We start from the raw sequence: 23821 nt of genomic DNA, 5'->3' as shown, positions 1-23821 counted from the left end.
AATGATTCTCATAATAAAATGACACTCATGTATGGTATCGGGAACAAAAATAACATATTGTCCCCCTCCAGATGTTGTTGGATTACAGCTCCCATCAGCCCTAGTTAGCATGGCCGATAGTCAGAAATGATGGGAATTGTTCCAGTGGCATTTCTTGGTCTTCCTTAGAGCCACCCTTCCCACTAGTGTCTTCTGGGGGAAGGAAGTGGGGGCCATGATAGAGGTAACTTTTCTCGTGTTGCCAGGCACCCACTCTTGTTTAGTTGTCGTGGTGAATGAACAGCCACTCTCTGAGCTCTCCTCCCTGCATGTCTCTGATCCATCTAAAACCGCCAGTCTAAACTAGAGAAGCCATCTCCAGCCCCTGTGGTAATGAAAGCCATGTGTCAAGTGTGTGGCATGTAAACGGAGCAGTGTTTTCTTTATGTCAGACCTGAATTTCATGGCATTAGCCCCCAAGTTCTAGTATCAAAGGGTGGGGTGTGAGCTTCTTTTCTCTCCCTTTGCTTCCTTCAGATCAGCCAGCATTTTAATATATACTTTCATGCCTGTCTTTTATCTTCTAAGCTAAAAGGCTCCAACATCTATAGCCTTTCAACATAGGTCAGGGTGGGAACCTGTAGCCACTGAATGTTGGTCAATGAGGGTGAATGGGAGACTGTCCTGCCATCCTCAGCAAGCCCCTCATAACCTGTCTTATTGGTTTTTTTATATTCCAAGTACAGTGGTACCTCGGGTTACATCCGCTTCAGGTTACAGACTCTGCTAACCCAGAAATATTACCTCGGGTTAAGAACTTTGCTTCAAGATGAGAACAGAAATTGTGCTCCTGCGGCGCAGCAGCAGCAGGAGGCCCCATTAGCTAAAGTGGTGCTTCAGGTTAAGAACAGTTTCATGTTAAGTATGGACCTCCGGAACGAATTAAGTACTTAACCCGAGGTACCACTGTAAGTGTGCTTATACGATTGTATCCTTGGTAATCTTTAGAGCAGATTTTTTTTTTAAAGAGAAAACAAGAAAGAGAATGCATAATCTTGGATTTCCGAGGACTGCAGTTCTCTGCTGTTGTTATGATATTTCTTGTGGTTTTCATTTTATTATTTTTAATTGTACTTGTTTAAATTGTTCTCTTTATTTAAACCACTCTGGGACCACCAGAGGTCAAGAGACTTGGGCACCTGCTAAGGCCAATATCCTAGCTGTGGGCCTATTGCTGACTGCCCTGCTCTTTCTACTCCTTGCTATTGCCGTCTGTTCACTTGCCCTTTCCAAGCATGCAAGGATGACCAGCCCAAGTCATTTTGCTGCTTGAGGCAGAGCATCAAATGGTGCCTCCCTCCCCCACCAGTTGAGAATCTCCATACCGGTCAAAGTACTAAGGCACAAATCAGCCAACTGAGGTGGATGCTTCACTCTGCCTACTGATAGACACACAAAGAACCTCAATAGCAAGGAGATGGGAAAACAGTGACGTGATTGGGAGAGCAGGAATGAACAGGCAGTGGTGACAAAGAGAAGGGGGTCCAGCAAGGGGGAAAATATAATAATAAAGATGATTATGATGATTTATTTATACACCACCCATCTGGCTGACCAGCCCTAGAATAAGGACACCTAAGAAGGGAAAGTAGGAGGGGGCTTGAAGGTGCCCACCCACCGTTAGCAGCAGCTGGACAGCAGATTGAACAGGCACAGGAAACTCGCCTCATCACTCTCTTTTCCACTACAGTATTGTATTATTTTTTTAAAAAAACCAACTAATTACTTTCTAAATCTGCATCTATCCAATCAATTTGGCATATGCAAATTTATCCAGATGAATTTTTCAGATGATTTCCTAAGCTTTAGCAATGTGTGAGTTGCTACCTTAGCTGGGATGGGGAGACAAGAGCATCCACTAGGGCATGTTAGGCAAGGCTGTGTGGACACACTGAATACCATCTAGTATGAAAGATTCAAAACTTCTAATATGATCTATAAAAGCAGGGGCAGTGGGCATTCAGAACAAGGTTTAAATGTTTCCTGAACAACACTATACTGCTCAGTCAGGACCATTTGAAAGACTGTCTAGCCCCAAACCAATTTAAACATAAAAAAACAATGAAGGGAACATTAAGGGCTTCGAAATTGTCCATCAGCAATTAGCAACTGGACAGCAGAGTGAGCAGGCACAAAGTTCGCCAGGTCAGCCTTTCTTTCCAACCCTGCTGTAGAGATGGACAAATAAGTAATATTCAGGTTCTTAGTTTTAATTCAATTCAGTCATACATTCAGTTCATCTCATTTTTAAATCAGTTTGTGGATTTGTTTTGAAGTCTGCACAAAAATTCACATGCATTTTCATACATATTTCTCCTACTTTTGCCTAATATATGCATGTTTGCAAGCAATTTTGCCTAAGATAATGTTACTTTTACTGATACGTGCATTTTTGTGGGCACTTTCCCTTAATATACATATTTTGGTTGCAGAACCCCGCATTGAAGACAGACGCTCTTAGCTTTGTTGATTGGGGGAATTCAAATCAAATGTATATCACTCCCATGGCAGATCTGCGCAAATATATCTTTACAATGGTGAGATGTATTAGATTTATATTCAACAGTAATTGTTTCTGAAGCTAAAACAATATAAACAAATTATCATATGCAAGTATTCTGCAAATCTGTTTTCCTCTTTTGTCATCTGTTTTCGTGAAACAGTTCCTCTTTTTGGCAATATATAAGTGGCCACCATAATGAAGAGGACTCTACAGTATTAGTGAGTCTTCCTTTGGCTGCAAAATATTCCCTATCCCTGCTTTTAGGGTTGAAAGGACAAGGCTGGAGAGGAAATGCCCCAGGAAGCTGGTCCCAACACCCAGGGAACATTAGGCCCTCCAAGGTTTGGCTCCCTGCCATTTTGGGAAGCAGAGAAGGTCTGGCATGATGTCAATCTCTTGTTTAGACTTAGTGGTTTCCTGTGGCGTTTTGGTTAGGATGGCAACCACAGCAAACTGTCTGTCCCCAGACTCATCTGCGCCAGTCTCTCCCTTGGCACGCCTGTTTTGTAACATAAAAAAAATAAATCAAAAAAATCTACCCCTTTGTTTTCAGTAGAAAGTCTCCATTTACCAACTTTGTATGTATTTTGTTGTTAAATACCCTTTGTTGATCAACTTACCAACTGTATGAAAAAATGTAAAAGTATATTTTTAAGGTCTATCTAAACTGGGAATTTTAAATAGCAGTATTGCTTCTTTCCTTCCATTTTAAAAAGCCAATCTGGAGAGATTTCTAAAAAGTTTGTGTTTGGGTTCAATAGGGCTGTGAGTTACCTGGTTAAATGAATTTTAGGATAAACTATGTGTTTAGTGAGTCAAGTGATGCATCAATCTATTAACTCAGTGTAAATTTGATTTTGACAACAAGAAGAAAGACTTTGAAAGTGGGGGCAGGAGAGCCTCATTGCTTTAAGCTGATGCTTGCATGGGTCACAGAAAAAATAAGCTTTGAGGAGGCTTTCTCACACACAAAGGCAGAGATGAATCTCCCAAGATAGCACTTCTAATTTAGATTATTTTATAAGTATATTGAAAATGACTTTTTAAAATATTAAAATCTACTGCCCAGTTCTCTGAGGCACCTTTTTATGTAAGCAAAATATTTTTACTCCAACTGGTGACTTTATGAGCACTGCAATGCAATGAAATGATGCATACCTATTTAGAAGCAGGGATCATTAAATCTGTCAGTTTTGCTTTCTCCATTTCTCATTTTTACAGATTTGTTCAGTTCTCCACATTACCAAATCAGTTTGCATTAAAAAAGTCTTTATGAAAACACACCAGCACTTTCAAGCAGATTTCTCCTACTGTTTACATTTTAATGCCATTTTACCTAATATACATGTTGTATAATGCCTGTTTGTGTGTTAGTGTCACCAATATATGCATTTTTATGCACACATTACTATTACGTATGCATTTTGCATATCTTACTTGATTAGAGAACTACACTGCAAAATTCAGAAAAGTGAGAATTCTGAAGATGTGTGTGTTTCATTTCATATATTGAATTATGTAAGTGAAAATTAGGGAAGTTCACCTTTAACTGAGAGCATACTTGAATTTGTCACCCATCCCTAATACCAATTAGGGATCTTATGAATCTTACACATTTACACTTTCTGAAAAAAATATGTGAATCAAAGTACATCTATCCTTTGAAATTTGCACTTTTCCGAAATGTTCTGAAGGCTGCTCTGCAACCCACAATTGTTTACTGAAATGCATATATTAGGGGAAAGTATGCATAAACATGATATTAGAGAAAATTTGTTGTCGTTTAGTCGTGTCCGACTCTTCGTGACCCCATGGACCAGAGCACGCCAGGCACTCCTGTCTTCCACTGTCTCCCACAGTTTGGTCAAACTCATGTTTGTAGCTTCGAGAACACTGTCCAACCATCTTGTCTTCTGTCGTCCACTTCTTCTTGTGCCCTCCATCTTTCCCAACATCAGGGTCTTTTCCAGGGAGTCTTCTCTTCTCATGAGGTGGCCAAAGTATTGGAGCCTCAGCTTCACGATCTGTCCTTCCAGTGAGCACTCAGGGCTGATTTACTTAAGAATGGAGAGGTTTGATCTTCTTGCAGTCCATGGGACTCTCAAGAGTCTCCTCCAGCACCATAATTCAAAAGCATCAATTATTTGGCGATCAGCCTTCTTTATGGTCCAGCTCTCACTTCCATACATCACGACTGGGAAAACCATAGCTTTAACCTTACAGACCTTTGTTGGCAAGGTGATGTCTCTGCTTTTTAAGATGCTGTCTAGGTTTGTCATTGCTTTTCTCCCAAGAAGCAGGTGTCTTTTAATTTCGTGACTGCTGTCACTATCCGCAGTGATCATGGAGCCCAAGAAAGTAAAATCTCTCACTGCCTCCATTTCTTCCCCTTCTATTTGCCAGGAGGTGATGGGACCAGTTGCCATGATCTTTATTTTTTTGATGTTGAGCTTCAGACCATATTTTGCGCTCTCCTCTTTCACCCTCATTAAAAGGTTCTTTAATTCCTCCTCACTTTCTGCCATCAAGGTTGTGTCATCTGCATATCTGAGGTTGTTGATATTTCTTCTGCCAATCTTAATTCTGGCTTGGGATTCATCCAGCCCAGCCTTTCGCATGATGAATTCTGCATATAAGTTAAATAAGCAGGGAGACAATATACAGCCTTGTCGTACTCCTTTCCCAATTTTGAACCAATCAATTGTTCCATAACCAGAGAAAATAACACACCAAAAAGAAAGAAAAGAGAATAACATACAAAAATGTGTTACATTAGGGGAAATTGAGTTCCAAAAATATGTACATTAATCAAGCCTGCATACAAAAATGTCTTTATTAGGAGACGATTACACTAAAATGCTGAAGAATTTTCATGAGGATTTAAATAAATAAATCTCAAACTGCTGCAGAAATGTTGCGAACTGAATTTAAGGTTAGTGAAATGAGAAACAGAAAGCTCTGCTTTTCCATCTCTTTTTCCAATAAGTGTACAAAGGATCACAGCAATGCCGAGGTAAAGATAAAGGACCCCTGGACGAGTCCATTCAATGGAGACTGGGGTATGGCGCTCATCTTGCTTTCAGGCCAAGGGAGCCAGTTTTTGTCCACAGACAGCTTTCTGGATCATGTGGCCAGCATGACTAAACTGCTTCTGGCACAACAGAACACCGTGATGGAAACCAGAGCGCACAGAAACGCCATTTACCTTGCCGCCACAGCGGTACCTATTTATCTACTTGCACTGGTGTGCTTTCAAACTGCTAGGTTGGCAGGAACTAGGACAGAGCAATGGGAGCTCACCCCATCAAGGGGATTCAAACAGTCAACCTTTCAATCGGCAAGCCCAAGAGGCTCACACATAAGCCCCATGGAATTCAATGAGTCAGTCCCATGTATGTACATAGGCGTTAAGAGATTTGCAGCCTAAATCTGCAAATATCCCCAAGCCATTGCCTCCCATTCCTGTTTTAAATGCTTTTGCTGGTCCCATCTGGTCTTATCCTGGCTATATTTGAAATTTTGACGTAAACGGTTTGACCTCAGTAGGGATTTACTTCTGAGTAACCTTACATAGGTATGGGCTATAAATATGTGAGCAGAACTGTTATACATCTAGAGATGTGTATGGAATTTAGAGAGTGAAATTTGGGACTAGCTGTTAAATGCCATGTTAAGTTCCCTGGTACAGTATATGGATAACATATGGGATACCCACCAATTTCTACACCACATAATAAGCCCTTAGGGTTGACTCCATGAGCAAAACTGGAGTGTTTAGTTTTTGTTAAGACACACCCATGGAAAAAAATGCAGTGATTTAACCAAAGAGGAGGGGATTTCATTGCCAAGAAAGGGGAGGAAAAAACCCACACAATTGCATGGAAGCAAAGTCTTCAACCCCTTAAATACCTTTCAGATGGAACAGGACCCAAAAAAATCCCGGTAAGGTTTGTGCCTGTCAAAGTTTAGCAGTTCTAAACAGCGCAGATCAGGAAACAATTTAAAAAAACAACTCAGAAGTACCTATCATACTAAATGCTTTTAACATTTACTGTACTCTAAACAACTGTCTCATAAGGCACATGAGAATATTATTATCCTCATTCTGCAGATGAAGGAGTGAAAGAACACTTGCCCAAGACCATTTGGTTGGTTTGTGGCTGAGGAAAGAATTGAACACTCTTAGCCATTGCACACTCCTAGTCACTACAATTACACCAGTGCTGTACCACATGGACAGACGACTTGGGGACATACACCAGACAGGCTCTTCCTAGGAGGACATAGATGAATACCTGGGAATATGTAAGCTTTTGCCTCACCTGTCTCTTCTCCACAAGTCTGAGATGAAGAAGCAGGTGTTGGTATCCTCCATCTCCCATCAACCCTAGCCAGCATGGCAAATGGTTAGGGATGATGTGAGCTGTTGTTTGGCAACATCAGGAGGGCTTCAGGTTTCCCACCACTGTTTGCAAGCAAAGGGTTCTGAATTAGTGCTGGAAATTAGTGGTGCAATCAGGGCTGAAATTAGTAGTGCAATCAGGGCATTTTTGTATGCAATGTTGCCGAAAATACATGCCTGCAATTCTCTTTTCCCTAATATAATGTATTACATTCAACTAACTCTTACTCCGGACGCAGGTGGCGCTGTGGGTTAAACCACAGAGCCTAGGACTTGCCGATTGGAAGGTTGGCGGTTTGAATCCCCGCGATGGGGTGAGCAAACAGCATTTCCGTGCACTGCTCTGGTTCGCCAGAAGCGGCTTAGTCATGCTGGCCACATGACCTGGAAGCTGTACACTGGCTCCCTCGGCCAATAAAACAAGATGAGCGCCGCAACCCCAGAGTCAGTCACGACTGGACCTAATGGTCAGGGGTCCCTTTACCTTTAATTTTTACTCCTAGTGGTCCCACTGAAGTTAACAGACCCAAGTTAGACATTGCTATTCATTGCTATTCATTCCAATGGGTCTACTCTATGTAATAGTAGGTTGACTGCAACAAAATGCATTTTTGTACTTTATATTCATTAATATATGCATCTTGACACACACTTTAAAAGGACTCATTTTTGCACACATTACAGGCTGGAAACCGCACTGCAAAATTTGGAGAGGTGTGCATCTCAAAGGATGGCTGTGTTTTGGCTTGCATATTGTTTGGGGAAGTGCAGATTAGGGGGGTTCACCTTTAAATGTGATTTGAATGGAATTTCTCCCCCCTCCTTATTGATATTCCATAGAAGGACTGGCTTAGACTTCAGGGAAAACCATCTTAAACGAAAATATATTCAATAAATATCAAGATACTAGATGCTTACCTAATTTCAGTTGGTAACTGATTCCAGAGGGCATGCACCCTCTGTATGTAGGATTAAGCCGACAGAATGATTTAAACAACAAACCGAGGGTGTGTGTCTTCTTCCCTCACTTTTCTGTCAACTACCTAGTAAAAGAATTGGGAGGGAGTTGCCCGTTTGAGGATCTGAAATTTTATCTGAAATTTGACTGTGAGGATGCTTGGTGGGCTGGAAAAAAAGGGATTTACATTTAAATAAATGTAGATACAGTACTGGAAGTACTGGAACGGGTTACCTCCGGGTTTCGGCGGCTGTGCATGCACAGAAGTGCCGAATCGCAACCTGCACATGTGCAGACGCGGGTTTCAAACGCTGTGGGTTGTGAACGTGCATCCCGCATGGATCACGTCCACAACCCGAGTGTCCACTATAAATCAATTTAAATGAACTGAGAATCAAATACATAAACATTGCACATGTGTGTTTTAAATTTTGAACTCCAATAAATATTGCTGAGTGAAGGACCCTTTAAAAATGAAACTCTGCTGCTGTTCTCTCCCCCCATATTCCCCTCCCCACACATTTTTGAGGTTTTATGCATTCTGGACATGTAAGGTGAGGAGAGACATGACCTCTGCTTCACAGCGCTGTGCAAAGTTTGAGGAATTTTCTGCCCCGTCATCGTCGCTTCCCTTGGCTGTCCGTTAAGGCCTATCAAAGGAGTCGTGAACATGACTTGCAGCTCGGCATTTTTTCCGGTGTTACATGGCCAGCCAGGAAGATACAATGTGGAAAAGTAGGGACCTGAGAGTGTTCGCGCTGCGGTTTGAACAGGAGACAAGGAAGCGTTGTGAAGTCTCATAGACCCTTCTCTGTGCATCTCTGAGGCAGATGGTCGAGGGATGGCCAGATAGTCTAAAGGCTCTTTTGCTGTTTCCCTTCCTCCCCCCCCCCCCGTCTCTTTTTTGTTGCTATAAAATCATCAGTGTAAACCTCTCCCTCTGCCAATCCCTACTTTATTTCAGTTCCTTTTAAACAGCTGAGCCCTGTTCTGTAGAAACGGAGGATAATTTCCCTGAAAATAATTACAGAAAAAAGTGGTGGCAACTCTTTGCTCTATTCAGCCCTCAAAACCAAGGCATAAGACCTGGGGTATGGAACGTTTTTCAGGCCAAGGCTTGCATTCCCTTCTGAAAAACTTTCTAAAGGCCACGTGCCAGCGATGGATAGAGAAAGAATGACCGCTCCCCACATCAAATGGGAAGGTGCCTTTTGCATGGTCGCACGCAGCCCCCCCCCCCAATCCCATGTGGCTCCTGGCAGTATGGGCTGGTTTCGCACTCCTCAGGCTGGATACCTGGAGGTCTCTGCCTACCTCAGCCAATTGCCCAATCCCGCCTGGGGAGGCGTTGCCAGGGGATTGGTCAGGTAGGGGGAGGTACCGCCCTCCTCACACAACAGAGGGTGGATCTTACCTGGGAATCGTCAGTTGGCTCCAGAGCTTCTCCCACCCTGCCCTCCCTCAGTTAAGCCTTCTTTTGCAGGTTAACCTCTTCTCCACAGGTACACGGGCGCTTCTACGTCATGGTTGCTGTTGAAGGGCCGGAAAGGAATTTTCCTGCATTGGCAAGTTTTGCCTTCCCCATAACAAAACATCACAACTTTGGCAGTTTCAAGCCTTGGGAGGAATCCTTTAGTCTATCATCCCTAAATTGGGGTGTGTGTGTGTGTGTGTGAAGCATTGGGGGAGGCATTGGCCATATGCTGAGAGGTTGTCATTGCTCTTCCCTGAGATGGTGGCAAAACAGGGGCGGGCTCTCTGCTTGAACATATATTTTCCAGAGCCAGCCCAATCCACATTCTGGATAACCCTGATGTCCCCCAGATCCCTGGCTGGGCACTAGGAAGGATAAACGCCCAATGCCTGAGCCAAGGTCTCCCTACATCAGAAACTTTATAAAGTTGTGGCCAATTTTAATCCCATAGCACATTGTCTTGAGTCATTATTTCACTCGGGAGTCGCCTAGGGTTGGGGGGACTCCGCCTGTCCACGCAAATGTAAATGTGACTTACATAGAGCAAGCTTCTACCCTCCACCCAGACAAGGAATAGGCATTTTCAGAGTTCAAGGCCATATTCTAGCCTTGCAAAAAACTACTTGGCTTTGAAGTGGGTCCAGTGGGATATGTGGCCTGGGGTGAGACCCAATGACCAGACAGAGAGGTCCAGGGGGGCCTGCATTTGGCCCCCAAGTTTTCCACGGCTAGAGGAGACTATGGCAACCCATCTAATAAGTAGGTCTGTCACCAAATTAATGAAATAGCAATGCAGTCAGGTACACCTGGAGTCAGAAGTCTAAGTCCCAATGAGTTCAATGAAGTTTACTCCCAGGCAATAAAATACAGCACTTCTTTGGTTTATTTTCATGAGGAGACTGCAGCCTTAATACACCTTGACCTGGGAGTAAATCCCACTGAGCTCAATTTTTGCCACAACTTGTATAGGATTGCGTTTAGTCACTGATTTCCATATATTTGCAGACCATATGCTTTATGGTGTCTTATTGCATTTTTATTATTGTAAGCTTTATTGTAGACTTCCTCAGTTATTTTTTATATATTGAAAGGCACACACAAGCATGAAAATAAAAATGAATGGTTTTGAAGCAAGAAGCATTTTTGCTTTTTAGGTGAAGCATTGATAATATCATAGCAGGCATGGGGGAGGCACTCCTTCCTTGTGAGTGACAAAGAGATGCTTCTTCTAAAACAGTGCTTTCCACCTGTAGTTTGTGTAAGTTCTTGCTTTAAGGAAATCATGTAGAGTCAGCCCTGGGGTTTTTCTAGGCCAGGATCCTTGGAGAATTGACTTAACCACTAGGGTCATAATTAGTCTATATTCTTATGCCCTCAGTTTCCTAACTCAGCAACAAAGTTCACTTTGACAAGTCTTTAACTTAGCCTTATCTTTTTACAGAGCTGTTTAGGAGGATGGGTGGGGAAATGAAACGCATCTATGAGCAGCACCTTGATTCCCTTGTAGAAATAGCAACATTCATGACTTGTTGTTGTTGTTTAGTCGAAGAGTCGGACACGACTAAACGTGACCCCATGGACCAGAGCACGCCAGGCACTTCTGTCTTCCACTGTCTCCCGCAGTTTGGTCAGACTCATGTTTGTAGTTTCAAGAACACTGTCCAACCATCTCGTCCTCTGTCGTCCCCTTCTTCTTGTGCCCTCAACCTTTCCCAACATCAGGGTCTTTTCCAGGGAGTCTTCTCTTCTCATGAGGTGGCCAAAGTATTCGAGTCTCAGCTTCAGGATCTGTCCTTCCAGTGAGCACTCAGGGCTGATTTCCTTAAGAATGGAGAGGTTTGATCTTCTTGCAGTCCATGGGACTCTCAAGAGTCTCCTCCAGCACTATAATTCAAAAGTTCATGACTTAGCCACAGTCAAAGCCAAGAGATTTGAAGAAATGACTATAGTATTTATTCATCTTTGAAGTTCTATTTTATTTGAATAGATTTGTTAATGTTAACAAATTTGTCTGATGACTTTATAATTTTGTTAAAATGTGCAGTGACCTCCTATCCAGTTTGGACAGAAACCCCTCCCCCAAATGACTAAAAATGGACTTTCCATAGCTTTTTTTGTTGGCCTTTGCTCCTGTGCTTATTTTGCTGCTGTAGTTCTTCAGAACTTGTCTGGGACACAAGCCGAAGAGACATGCAAATTGGTATGGGCATATGAGCAGATGTCTGTCTGTCTGCTTTCATGCCAGTGGCAGGCCAGTGCCTAATTTAGGCATGGGGGAGAAATTTGATTGAGTTCTCATTTAAAGACATCCCTAATTTGCACTTCCCGAAACAATACAGAAACCAAAATGGAGCCATCCTTGGAAATTTGCACTTCTCCAAATTTTGAAGTGCAGCTCTTCAGCCAAGTCATATGTAAAAAAAACCACACACACTATAGTAAAGTGTGCATAACAATACACATATGTATTAGGGAAGGTAACCTACAAAATTGCATTATTTAAGAAGAAATTGTTTTGCAAAAATTCATGGGATAGCATGAGATGACTGGATGCTAAGGTAGAAGAAGGCAGTGTTACCACTTCTGCTGTTGGGTAAAAACATTTTTGAATGCTTCCTCCCTATGCTTGGAAAGAAATGATTACCTGCAGTTCGAAAACAATCAAGGAGGAGGACAGTAACAACATTTGGGGCTTTTTACTTTATGGAAAATGCGAGTAAGGGAGGGACTGATAGGGTTCTACAAGTTGATACAGGGTGTCATCCATGTAACTTGGGGACATCCACAAAAACTGAATTTTGAAAGACTCTGGACAGACAAAAGAAAGTACAGTGGTGCCTCGGGTTACATACGCTTCAGGTTACATACGCTTCAGGCCACAGACTCCGCTAACCCAGAAATAGTGCTGGAGGTTAAGAATTTTGCTTCAGGATGAGAACAGAAATCGTGCTCTGGTGGCGCGGCAGCAGCACCCATTAGCAAAAGTGGTGCTTCAGATTAAGAATGGACCTCCGGAATGAATTAAGTACTTAACCCAAGGTACCACTGTACACCTTTACACAATGTATTTAGTAAAAATCTGGAATTTGCTCCCACAAGAGGTGGCGATTGCCATCAACTTGTATGACTTGAAAAGATTAAACAAATACACAGGGGATAAGGCTGTCAATGGCTGCTAGTCATGATGTCTATATTCTCCCTTCACAATCAGAGGCACGATGCTTCTGAATATCAGTTGCTTGGAATTATGTCGGTGGTGGGAGTGCCGTTGTGCTCAGGTTCTTTTGGGCTTCTTGTGGGCATCTGGTTGGTCACTGTGAGGGCAGAGACCTGGACTAGATAAGCATTTGACCTGATCCAGCAACCATAGTAGGCAAAGGGCTCAGCTAGAACCTTTCTCCCTGGGGTGATAGTTTTCAACTTGACAGGCAGATATTCTGTTTTCCAGCCTTCCAGGGTGACCCCTCCCACTTCAGCATACAAACCAAGTAGATGCAGCCCCAGATGCAGTTTGTTTTATCCATGGGAAGTCACTAGCTTTGGACTGACTCTGAGTAATAGGCAGCAGGGAACTAGTCCTGGGTTAAGAGTCGGAGGGGCCCAGGGCTAACAGGAAAGTGGAGCCTACAACGTATTCCCAGTATGTGCATCTATAACAATTGCATATGGGAAAGGGCCTTAGCTCAGTGGTACAGCATCGGCTTTTTATGAAGGAGGTCCTAGGTTCGTTCCTTGGTATCTCTAGGTGTAGCTGGAAAGAACCCCTGCCTGAAAACCCCCAAGAACCACTGCCAGCTAGTGTAGATAATACTGAGCTAGATAGTCCAGTGGTCTGACTAATTGTAATGTGGCTTCCTGTGTTCCTTCCCCATACCTCCGAATGAATGATTGCAAAAGTACATCAGGAAGGATAATTCATTTTGTAACTTAAGGGTTAATTTTGTTAATCTTAAAGTCAGGATGGGGGACAGGTGGGGGTGTTGCTTAGTAACCATGCAGAGTGGTATAATGCTCACTGAGCTATCTATTGGCTGTGTAGTTCTGAGGGAGTTTTTTCTCTGTGTATATGATTGTGTGCCTCCCTGTTATGTATAAGGCCTGAACTATGAAACCTTTGTACAGTGGTACCTCGGGTTAAGTACTTAATTCGTTCCGGAGGTCCGTACTTAACCTGAAACTGTTCTTAACCTGAAGCACCACTTTAGCTAATGGGGCCTCCTGCTGCTGCCGTGCCGCCGGAGCACGATTTCTGTTCTCATCCTGAAGCAAAGTTCTTAACCTGAAGCACTATTTCTGGGTTAGCAGAGTCTGTAACCTGAAGCATAAGTAACCTGAAGTGTATGTAACCAGAGGTACCACTGTATTTATTTCTCCTCAGTTTATACACTGTTTTGCTCCATTTCCTCAGTAAAGTGTTATCAAGACCTTTCTTGATCAAGATTTTGTCTCTGTTATGTAAGTGATTTTGCTCTTTATTTATTTGCTTATTTGTGTAAACATGCAAAGCTGCTTTAGCCTGATTCAAGCCATCTAGATGAGTGTCCTCTCTTCTGAGTGACAGCAGCTCACCAGGGCATTCCGCAGAGTGTTTTTCTCCCACCGCCAGCTTCCTACTATCCCTTTTCACCAGAGACGCCAAGGATTTGAACCAGGGACCATCTGCACACAGACCACGTGCTCTGCAAGTCACTGCAGCGCCTGTAAATTCTGTGCTTTGCACTTTTAAAAGGCCACCGTTCCTCCTCTTCAGCCTGCGATGTTTATTCTGCTGCATGTGCTCCATATTTTTTACTTAATACTAATTCACAGAAAATCCCTCTGAAGAGGAACCACCCATCAACACATATGGAACTAGTCTTGGCAGCAAGAATAGTCACTCGTAGAGCTGAAGGTCTTAGAAAGCCAAAAGGGGGAGAAAAATAAAACAAGATACAGACAAGTGGTAAATGTGGGAGAGAAAAAAGCAGTTAGGAAAGCGAAAACCACTGAATATTAAATGGGCGGCGACTTCAATCGGAAACCTGCAGTGCTCTTCCTGACTCCCTTTCTGAGGGCAACAGCATCAATTCATGAAAAAGGAAGCCCAATCCCATAGCAGCTGAAATTCTGCTGCTTCTCAGTGCCATTTGTTATAAGCTGTGAATGAGTCAACAAGGCCTCCTGTGAACCAAAAATGTTCTAAACCAGTAATTTTATTTTATTTTTTGAAGGGGAGAGAAAAACCAAGAAGAACCCACAAAGATATTGCAGGGCCTGGTGGTGACATCACAGATCAGGTGACTCTGCTCTTCCAGTCAACAAATAATGATTTAGAGTCATCTGCATCTCAGAAAGTAGGGTTGACTTTATAACACTCTTTCAAGCCTCACAGGCAACCACAGAACCACAAGCAGACTGCAATCAACAATTTAGAAGGAGTACCCGAACCTCGACAGGGAGGTTTACCTCCTCCTCGTGTTTTTCCACACCAGCCGTGTGTTTTGGATCTGCATAAGGTGAGTTCCGTTCATTCATTCATTCATTCAGTATTTCATTCATACATTTTGCTTTCCGTACTTCCAAGACATTATATTGTTTTTTCTTTTCTTTTTTGGGGGGGTATATGTGTGTATCTATCTCTTTGAAAGCTTAGTTTGCCTTCCCCTCCCCTTTCATCCTAATGACGATCCGGCGCGCATATGCTTCTATTGAGAAACTTGTGGCTGAACATTCCTGTGGTGCTGCTGTGGAATCGGATTCTTGGTTATAAACAGGCACAAAACTTCTTTTGATTTTTTCCCCTCTTCCCCCCTTTTCACTTTTCTTTTTGCATTTCAGTTTAAACTTTTTATGGTTTTCTTTTTTTGTTTGTTTCCTAAGGAGTGTAAGGCTCAAAGACAATCTGGGTCGTAGATTTGGGTCATGGCTTCCAACAGCATATTTGATTCCTTTACAACCTATTCTTCAACCTTCTTGCGTGGTGAGTACAAATCTTTCATCCTTTCCTTCGAGGCAGGAAACGCCGTTGTTTGTCACTCAAGGGAGCTTAAACTTACAGCCTCTTTTAATAATCCCATTGGCACATCTTCAGTTGGATGTTCGCTCTTTGCAAACCGGGTGGTAGAGGGAAAAATCCCCCCCCCTTATGTCTGGATGATGCTTAAGGGGAATCCGTGGCAGGAGGGGATGGTAAACTTTCCACCTCTTTCTGGATTGTGCTTTCCCAATTTATTTTTGGTGCCTGGGCTTTGTGGATGTGTGTGTTCCATCAAGGATGCTGTCTTCCCATTCTTCTCAAGTGCCAAGAAAAATGATAGTCAGCTGAAGTCTATAGGTTGTATCAAGAGACTAAGTCAGTTGAACTTAAGTGTCGATGAAATAAGTCATCATAACTCATCTCTGCAGCTTAATATGGATCTGAACCTATGAACGTGACGTGATTGCAATTTTCTGTTTCGTTGAGTTCATGGTTTTTGCATCTACAAATTTCCCACCATGGTTTGATTGCATCTAAACTGTTAGACAGACCCTATGAGTGTCTGTTTTTTAATATTATATCTGGGCTTAATATTCAGCTAAGGTGGAGTGGAGGTAGACTGGAGAAGAGCTTTAAAGGCTGGTAAGACTGACTCAGCCTTTCAAGCCATCAGGGGGGTTTAGTTGCTGAGGACACAAAAAACTTGGACCAGCTGAGCAACTGACCACATTACTTGCTAACGAAAATCCCCGAGGAGGCTTTCCAGCATAAACCACTGAAATGGGAATGGGATATACAGGAAAATGTCCTCAGATGTTGGGCCCTCATTCAAGGCACCCATCCCGCTCTCGGCTCTGTAGTCTTTTGATTGTAAACCAGTTTTCTCTGGTCTAACGTTTGGGGAAATGTCACATCAGAATATTGTATTTATTAACTTACTTAGTACTAAAATTTGTAACCCTGCTTTTAAATCAAGTTATCCAAACAACTAGCAAGAAATATAGATGCACAGTCAATATAGACCAGGAAAATCCCTGTACAAGAACTAGCAAGAATCTTGGGTAGTATTCAACTAAATTTTAAATGAATTAAAATAATAACATCAGTGATGCTAATAGTAATCATGATGACTTACTCATTGTAACTGATTGACCCCTTAATTTAATGGTTTACTCTGTGTAAAACTTGGTTGAATATCACTCATTGTCTCCTATTTCTGAATCTTTCCAAATTCACGTGACCATTTTGTATTCTTTGGGTGGCTTCCAAAGAGATGCTTTAGGCACCTTCAAGACCCCTGTGTACACCCACCCACCAAATAAAAGTGTGGGAAGAGGGGGTAGCCCATTCTCCCCTTCCTCCATCCCCAGATCATGTCACAAATTATTCTGAGAATTCCTCTTAATAAGGACCCCATGGGGGGCAGGGAGAGCGTTCTAGAGCTCTTTTTGGGTTTGTAGAGCATGTTGTCTGGTTTTGTAAATTCTGGTTTATGTCATTTTGTCTCCCTGAGCCAATCCTTCACCCTGGGCATAAAGAATTCTGCTGGGTCAGACCAAATATTGAAACAATGCCACATTGTGTCTCCCTTAGCGGTTTACTAGGGTCGTTTCAAAGCTTACAAACAGAGCAAGTAGTCAACCTATCCTTCACTTTTGCTTGTCTACAGTGTCTGGTGGTTCCATCTAAGGGCCAACATGGCTACTAGCCATTGATAGACTTCTCTTCCTCCTTCTCTATGAATTTGTTTCATCGTGCTTTTAAAAGCCGCCTAAAGTAGTGGTCATCACCATGCCTGCTGGTGGCGAGTTCCATTAGTTTTCATTGTGTGATTTTGAAATTGTGCTTCTTTCTTTCTCTTTCTTTTTTTAACCTGTTCTTCAGACTGTTGCTGATCAGCTTCCTAGTTAGTTTCTATAATAATATTCTTCTGCAAAGGAGAGGGAGGAAAGAACAACATTGGGCTGTATCAAGTCTAAATTTACACTTAGGTCCTATTGAAATCAAGGTGAAAAGTTAAGACTGGGGATTGAATTTGCAGGAACTTTTGCATCTCTTGCTATTAGAATTTCCTAGTTCAGAGTTGGCTCATTTCTTCGCTCTGCTTGCAAACAACCTTTTAACTTGACCTAAACTTGGGGGGGGGGGAGTGTTTTGCAGAATTCATATAACTGACCTAAAAATATTGTTCTGAGAACCACTTTTGCACCTAAAATAAGTTCTACTTAGGATAATCATTGAGCGCTGTCTCCTTAGGAGGTATTGTGCCCCAGGGTCTTGCAGCGTCAGTGTTCTTGCCAAATGAAGGTTTTTCTTCAGCTCACCTTGTGCTTTTATTAAAAAAACAACAACACCTTCCTGCAATTTGTTTTCACCTCCACAAAAGACCAATTGTTTCACTCAACTTAAAAGGACAACTCATAGTTATCTTTTGATAGTTTAGCTTTGCTGTCCTCCTTTTTGTTGTTGCATGTGTGCTGCTCTATTTATTTAAAGGATTTTGTGTGTGTGTGCTTTTGTCTTATCCAGCATCTTCATTTGTCATTTTGTTCTGGTTAGCCCATTTTTATATTACTCTCATTTTACTCATCGTCACCATCTAACTCGGCCCCCAGCCCCTTCCACTAATCCCTACCTGCCGGCCCCAATATTTTCTCCTGGGACCACAGACCCTCTTGAATCCTTTATAAGTATTCATATGAGTAATCCTTAACATGTAGGATTGCATGAACTGCAGATCCAGCCAAGTAATGTGGACAAAAATGTCTATATTAGGGTGAAGTGTGCATATAAGTATATACATTAGTGACAATAATGAGCAAAAGGGCATTATATTAGGCAAAAGTTAATATTATTATCACTATTACCTTTTCTTTGTACGTGTATTTAAGATCGTGTATGATATATATGGATTTCAATACAGAAGATAAAAGTGTGTGTGTGTGTGTGTGTGTGTGTGTGTGTGGCAAAAGTCATTTGAAAAACAATATTTATATTGGGCAAATTGCATGAAAAAATGTGCATGTTAGGAGACATTTAAGCTAAAATGTTGAAGAATTTTCGTGAAAATTTAAACAACAACAAAAAATATGTGGAAATGCGGAGAACAGTATTTACAACTGGAAAAATGGGAAGCAGAGAGAAATCTAAATTGACAGATTCACCGAACCCTACCTATGGCAAGCAAATTTCCCTCCAGGCAAATTAAGATGGAGGGTATCTGGAGTCTCACTTTGCAAATCACCCAGCTACCCTGTAAAGTTTTAAAAATACATTGTTCAAAGAGGGAGAAGGGGCAGAAGATCTGTGTCGATGGCAAAAACCAGGGACTCAGGCTCCCAAGACACCCACTAAGAACACCTTTACTTTCTGCTCCTTTAACACCTCCATATCACACAGAAGTCCAACCGGTATAACTTTCCTGTATCTAGAACAGACCCAGCAACATTTTAAAAGTTTATAAGGACAGGAAGCCTGGCAGATACAGAGGAGGTAACCCTAAAGCAACCATGAAATTGGGCTGACTTGAATCCAGTAAGAACTGCTCAAGTTTAAAGCTGAGAAGGCAGGAGGTTGTTCTTCCGTTCTACTCAGTGTGTATTTGGATATTATTCTCTGAGGAAAAGTACCAGCAAAATATTGTGGAATTTGGCCCCCAATTTTGCCCTGTTTCCTAGCTGTATTTGTTGGCTTGTTGTCTGGCTGAGCGCATCTTTTTCTTGGAAAAGAGCAAAGTGTAAGAAGAATCTTGGGCACATATCTGTGAATTTGTGGGCTTTAGGTTTCTTTGGAGAATGCTATCAATTAGTAGAAGTAGTATATGCTTTATCTGGGTTGTAGCCAATGCTAGTCCTACTCAGAGTAGACTGGCTGAAAATAATCGGCATGCATAACATAAATCCATTCATTTAAATGCAGCTATTCTGAGTAGAACATAGTTGAATGCCACTTTCCCTCTATCTAACTATGGATTTGTGCAACATTAATAACTGCCCTCCTTGATCAGGCTGAAATCCCTCAAGTCCAGCATCTCACAACAGCCCTCCTTTGTTCACCTGCAACATCAGGCACTCAAGGGCACAAAGCCACTGAAAGTGATGGTTCTCTTTAGCAATCCGAAAATAAATAAATAAATAAATAAATAATACCCCACCTATCTGGCTGGGTTTCCCCAGCCACTCTGGGTGGCTTCCAGCAATCTATTAAAATACAATAGTCATTCATATATTAAAAGCTTCCCTAAATAGGTCTGCCTTCAGATGTCTTCTAAAAGTCTGGTAGTTGTTTTTCTCTTTGACATCTGATGGGAGGGTGTTCCACAGGGCGGGCGCCACTACCGAGAAGGCCCTCTGCCTGGTTCCCTGTAGCTTTGCTTCTCGCAGTGAGGGAACCGCCAGAAGGCCCTCGGTGCTGGACCTCAGTGTCCAGGCAGAACGATGGGGGGGGGGAGACGCTCCTTCAGGTATACTGGGCCGAGGCCATTTAGGGCTTTAAAGGTCAACACCAACACTTTGAATTGTGCTCTTGTCCAACCAAATGACACCATTCACGCACAAGAAAAGGGAAGGAATCAGCAAGCTTGAAGAAACCCCAAGGTTTGCAGAAGTACCCGCCCTGAAAAAAAGCCCTTAAGCAGGGAAATGGAATGGGGGAAGAACCCTCCACAATAACCTAATGAGAACCCCAAGCATGCTCAGAAGCCGCAGAATGATGGCTGACTGTTGGGAGGAGTAATGGGAGGAGTGGAAAAACAGGGGTCGGAATAATTGAATTAAGGAATTCTCTGCTCACATCCTGAGCAGCAAGACTATTGGAAGGCATGGGTCCACACAACATCGTTTTGTTGCAGGTCTTTGCCATGGCAGAAAAAGCCGTTGAGAGATCATGGATTTAGCTAATTCTAGTGAAAAGTAGGGAGGGGGAAGAAATTTGCTTTAGCATTTTAGTGAGAACCTAGATAATTTGCATGTTCTTACTTCTTTGACTGTTACCAAATGGGTGGGGGTTTTTCCGGTTCATCTAAAAAAAAGTGTACAAAAGTACATAATTAGGGGAAAGTGTGCATAAAAATGCATATTATGTGTGAAAATAACACACACAGAATGCAGTATATTAGGGAAGGCTGCTTGCAAAAATGTGCACATCAGGCAAAACTGCATTTTAAAAGGTGTGTTTTACGAGAAATTTGCACTAAAATGCTGACAATTCTTTTATGAGGGTTTTGAAAAACAACAACTGCAAAGTGATAAAGAAGTATAGTGAACTGATTGTAGGATTGGAAAAATTGGAAACTGAAATTGACACAGTCGTCCAAGTAAAAAGCAATATACATTTATTTATTGTATTTCTGAGTCACCTCATGCCCCTGCATGTGGCCACCGCTGTATATTAAGCTCGAAAATTCCAACTGTTAATTATATGTTATATGTAAAGAAGTTATTTGTTTTGACTAAAATTAGAAAGAACTTGTTTTGAAGGCCCCTCAGTTTCAAGTATGACTTCTATCAGGACATTCTCTGCACCATTCATACTTTTATAAGTTTCTATTGCCTTTGTTAACTTAAAACAGAACCCAAATGCCTTTTCTCATAAGAAAGATGCTCTAACCGCTTCATCATTTAATCCCTGCCCTTTTAAAAAAAACCTCTTTTCAGCTCTATTGGCTTTTGCAAAAGATATCTGTTTAAAAATTATTTTTCACAGCACAAAACATGCTCAGATTTCTTACTCTATTATGCAGATACTGCAGTGGAGAAACTCTGGGTACATTTTATGACGCCCAAAAGAATTTGTTGCTTTGTAAGCATTGTTTATTCATTTATTGCCATTTATTAATAGCTTCTTATGAAACATCTTGGTGCAGTGTAACAATTAATAAATCAACAGTAAAAATGCATGTATTTTTAAAAATCCTCTATAAAATAACAAATCCAATACAAATCTAGAATGAGGTAAAATCTCCGCTTAAAAGACTTCTTGATAAAGAGAAGTATTCAATAGGTGCCAAGAAGAAAACAGAGATGGCACCTGCCTGATAATGTAATTGGAGCATTAGTAGAATGTAACCACAACTGCATAGTACAAATTTGAATTCAATTGAAATGGCCCTATTTTCAACATCGAATGCATTCCAAATAAATTTAATATATTGGATGCCAAAAAGTTAGGACATCCAATCTGTGTTCTGAGATTCAGAGTTCAAACTGTGGGTTTCTAATTCACCTAAGAAGTTTTGAATCTCAGCCATAATTTTTGAGTATTGGTGGAGATATTTTGGTGTAGAAAAGTCAGAAAAGTGACAGCAAACTACCCACCTTTTTACATCAGCGAGTTTTGATGTAAAGTTTGTATCTCGGAATTTAAAGGTTGAAATTGAAACTGTTTGTTCATCTCAACAAATCAGCCATGTTTGTCATTCCGTTAACAATTAACTTCAGCTTTAAAAAGCACAGAAAAACTTACCTGTTGGCCTATATACTTTTCAGTCTGTTAGCTACCCAGTCCAGCCTAAAGTTGTTTTGAGTAATTGAAAGTGAGTATAGCATCGTGGCTAAAACACAGAGCTATGATTTGACTTGGGAGTCCCCAATTTGAAACTCACTTCTGCTATGAACATACGAGGTGCCTCTAAGGTCACCCAGCTCACTGCCTCAAATCCATTTTTCAGCCTCAGTCTCCTCACCCCCAAAAACGTATAATATGGATATAATAAAACTGAACTAACCTTACCCTGTTGTAGTAAGGATTTTGTACATGAGGCAGTGAAGTTGTGCTTTGAACCCTTGAAAGCGATCGGGGTTTGTGTTTGTATGTGACTGAGAACCTGTGGTCAAAACTTCGGACTTCCTTTGTTTATTTGCTTTTTATATTTTTAGCACGGCAAAATCATTGATTGTTTGATTGACTAGGTTGATTATGACTTAGTGATATGTAAGAATGCTTTCTTAAGGTTGCATGAACAAGGAATATATAATTACAAATCAAAGATTACAAGTTATCTCATTCTCTTTCTTGTCCCCAGAACATTTAGCCATTTGTTAGTACTACAAAGTCTTTGGCTGCAAAATCATGATAGCCAAATCTGCCAGTTTGACATAGCATTCCATCAGTCTTGTAGTCTGCTTCCTTTTTAAGTATACAGCACAGATTACTTTAGCTGTGGTCGTCGTCATCATGTGTAACAGCAAATTCAAGCAGAAGTGATAAAAACGCTTTGGGGTTTATGGCAATAACCTCTTTCAAAATTGTATTGATTGCTACTTGAATATACCTTCTCTGTCCTCTTCCTCTTCCTAAAAACAATTGAAATAATATTGTGCTAGAACCCAGAGCGTTTAAAAATCAAATCAAATTGTACGATGCCAAGCACGTAGGAAATACTTTTACAAATATTACATCATGCTATCTAAATGCTAAGTATTATTATTAATTGAACTGAAAGTGTTGACTCGGTTTAACTTATCCAGCCACTCTCAGTTGGTAGTATAACTGGGTTGATAAACACAGAATCTCAGTATGATGTGTGGGAGTTACACAGCTTTCAGCATGTTACTTGTTTGGGTGTAAAATGAATATTTCACATATGGGGAGTGTGAAGTAGTGAATTTAGGCTGGAACATGATTATAGATCTTTAGAGCACTTCTGAGGATGGATGTAGGAAGTGTTATTAAAGTGGTCATTGCTTGTGGTACACATAGTGCCCCCCCCATCACTGTCTCTATTCAAAAAAAGACATTTCTGTAGTGCTTCAAAGATATATTTGAAGGAAATTAGCACCAGGGACCACATTGCTACTATTGATGTGGGCACATTTTCATAAGATTGTCACAGGCACCTGATGAACATTGTGTGTGATTACAATGTTTAATCAATGAATTAGTCAGATTGGTTTATTAGGAACTTTTACTTAGCTAAAAATGTGTCTCCAATGAATTTGGAAGCTTTAAAAAAAATACATAGTTTCTGACTGTATGTTTACTGTATGCTAATCAGATATTGTTACTTGTGTGAATACTTTTGGTTGCTGTTAATTTTCTTCTTTTTTACTTTATATTTTACTAAGTTTATTCTTTCTCATAATAATAATAAAAAAGCAAGTGATGACAGGAAACCCCCATTATATTTCATACAAGTGCATAGGAATTTCTCATCTCCCCTTTTCTCACAAGAAGGAAAGAAAGCCTCTTTGGGAATGATGCCTGCCATGATGTATGTGTGCAGGATCTAAAAACAAAGGAAGGATGCACCTCCCACTAGAAGTACTGTTTTTACTATCTGCCTATGTATGTATGTATGTATGTATGTATTTAATATATTTATAGCATGTGACTCACATTGGGCCTACTAGACCCCCCAAAATCTAAGGAATGTGGACTAAAGTCGCTTCTGGGGTGCCTCCGGGATTAGGGGCCTGAAACGTAAGCTTCATTAGTTTTGTAGTAGTACTACCTCTATGGTGGCCAGAAAAGTTCCTCCTGAAATGTCCTCA

At 41.3% G+C, this 23821-nt stretch overlaps 1 protein-coding gene across 3 annotated transcripts in view; it reads left to right on the top strand.

Moving 5' to 3' along the window:
- Positions 1 to 23821, top strand: part of RUNX3 (RUNX family transcription factor 3) — a 167059-nt gene that overhangs the window by 26750 nt on the left and 116488 nt on the right. The window contains exons 3-5 of one of the 3 annotated variants that reach the window (XM_083455670.1): positions 14587 to 14652; positions 14740 to 14871; positions 15236 to 15335. In XM_083455670.1, coding sequence (XP_083311796.1) covers positions 15278 to 15335 — 58 coding nt within the window. In that variant the 5' untranslated portion in view covers positions 14587 to 14652; positions 14740 to 14871; positions 15236 to 15277. Of the gene's footprint in view, positions 1 to 14586; positions 14653 to 14720; positions 14872 to 15235; positions 15336 to 23821 lie in introns of those variants that run through there. The other 2 variants (XM_083455669.1, XM_083455668.1) reach the window with 2 other exon arrangements.

The sequence above is a fragment of the Podarcis tiliguerta genome (genome assembly GCF_965153285.1).
Source record: "Podarcis tiliguerta genome assembly, chromosome: 8".
In the NCBI taxonomy this organism is placed as follows: domain Eukaryota; kingdom Metazoa; phylum Chordata; class Lepidosauria; order Squamata; family Lacertidae; genus Podarcis; species Podarcis tiliguerta.
The sequence above is the reverse complement of the archived record's forward strand: the minus strand, read 5'-3'. Positions and strand labels throughout refer to the sequence as shown.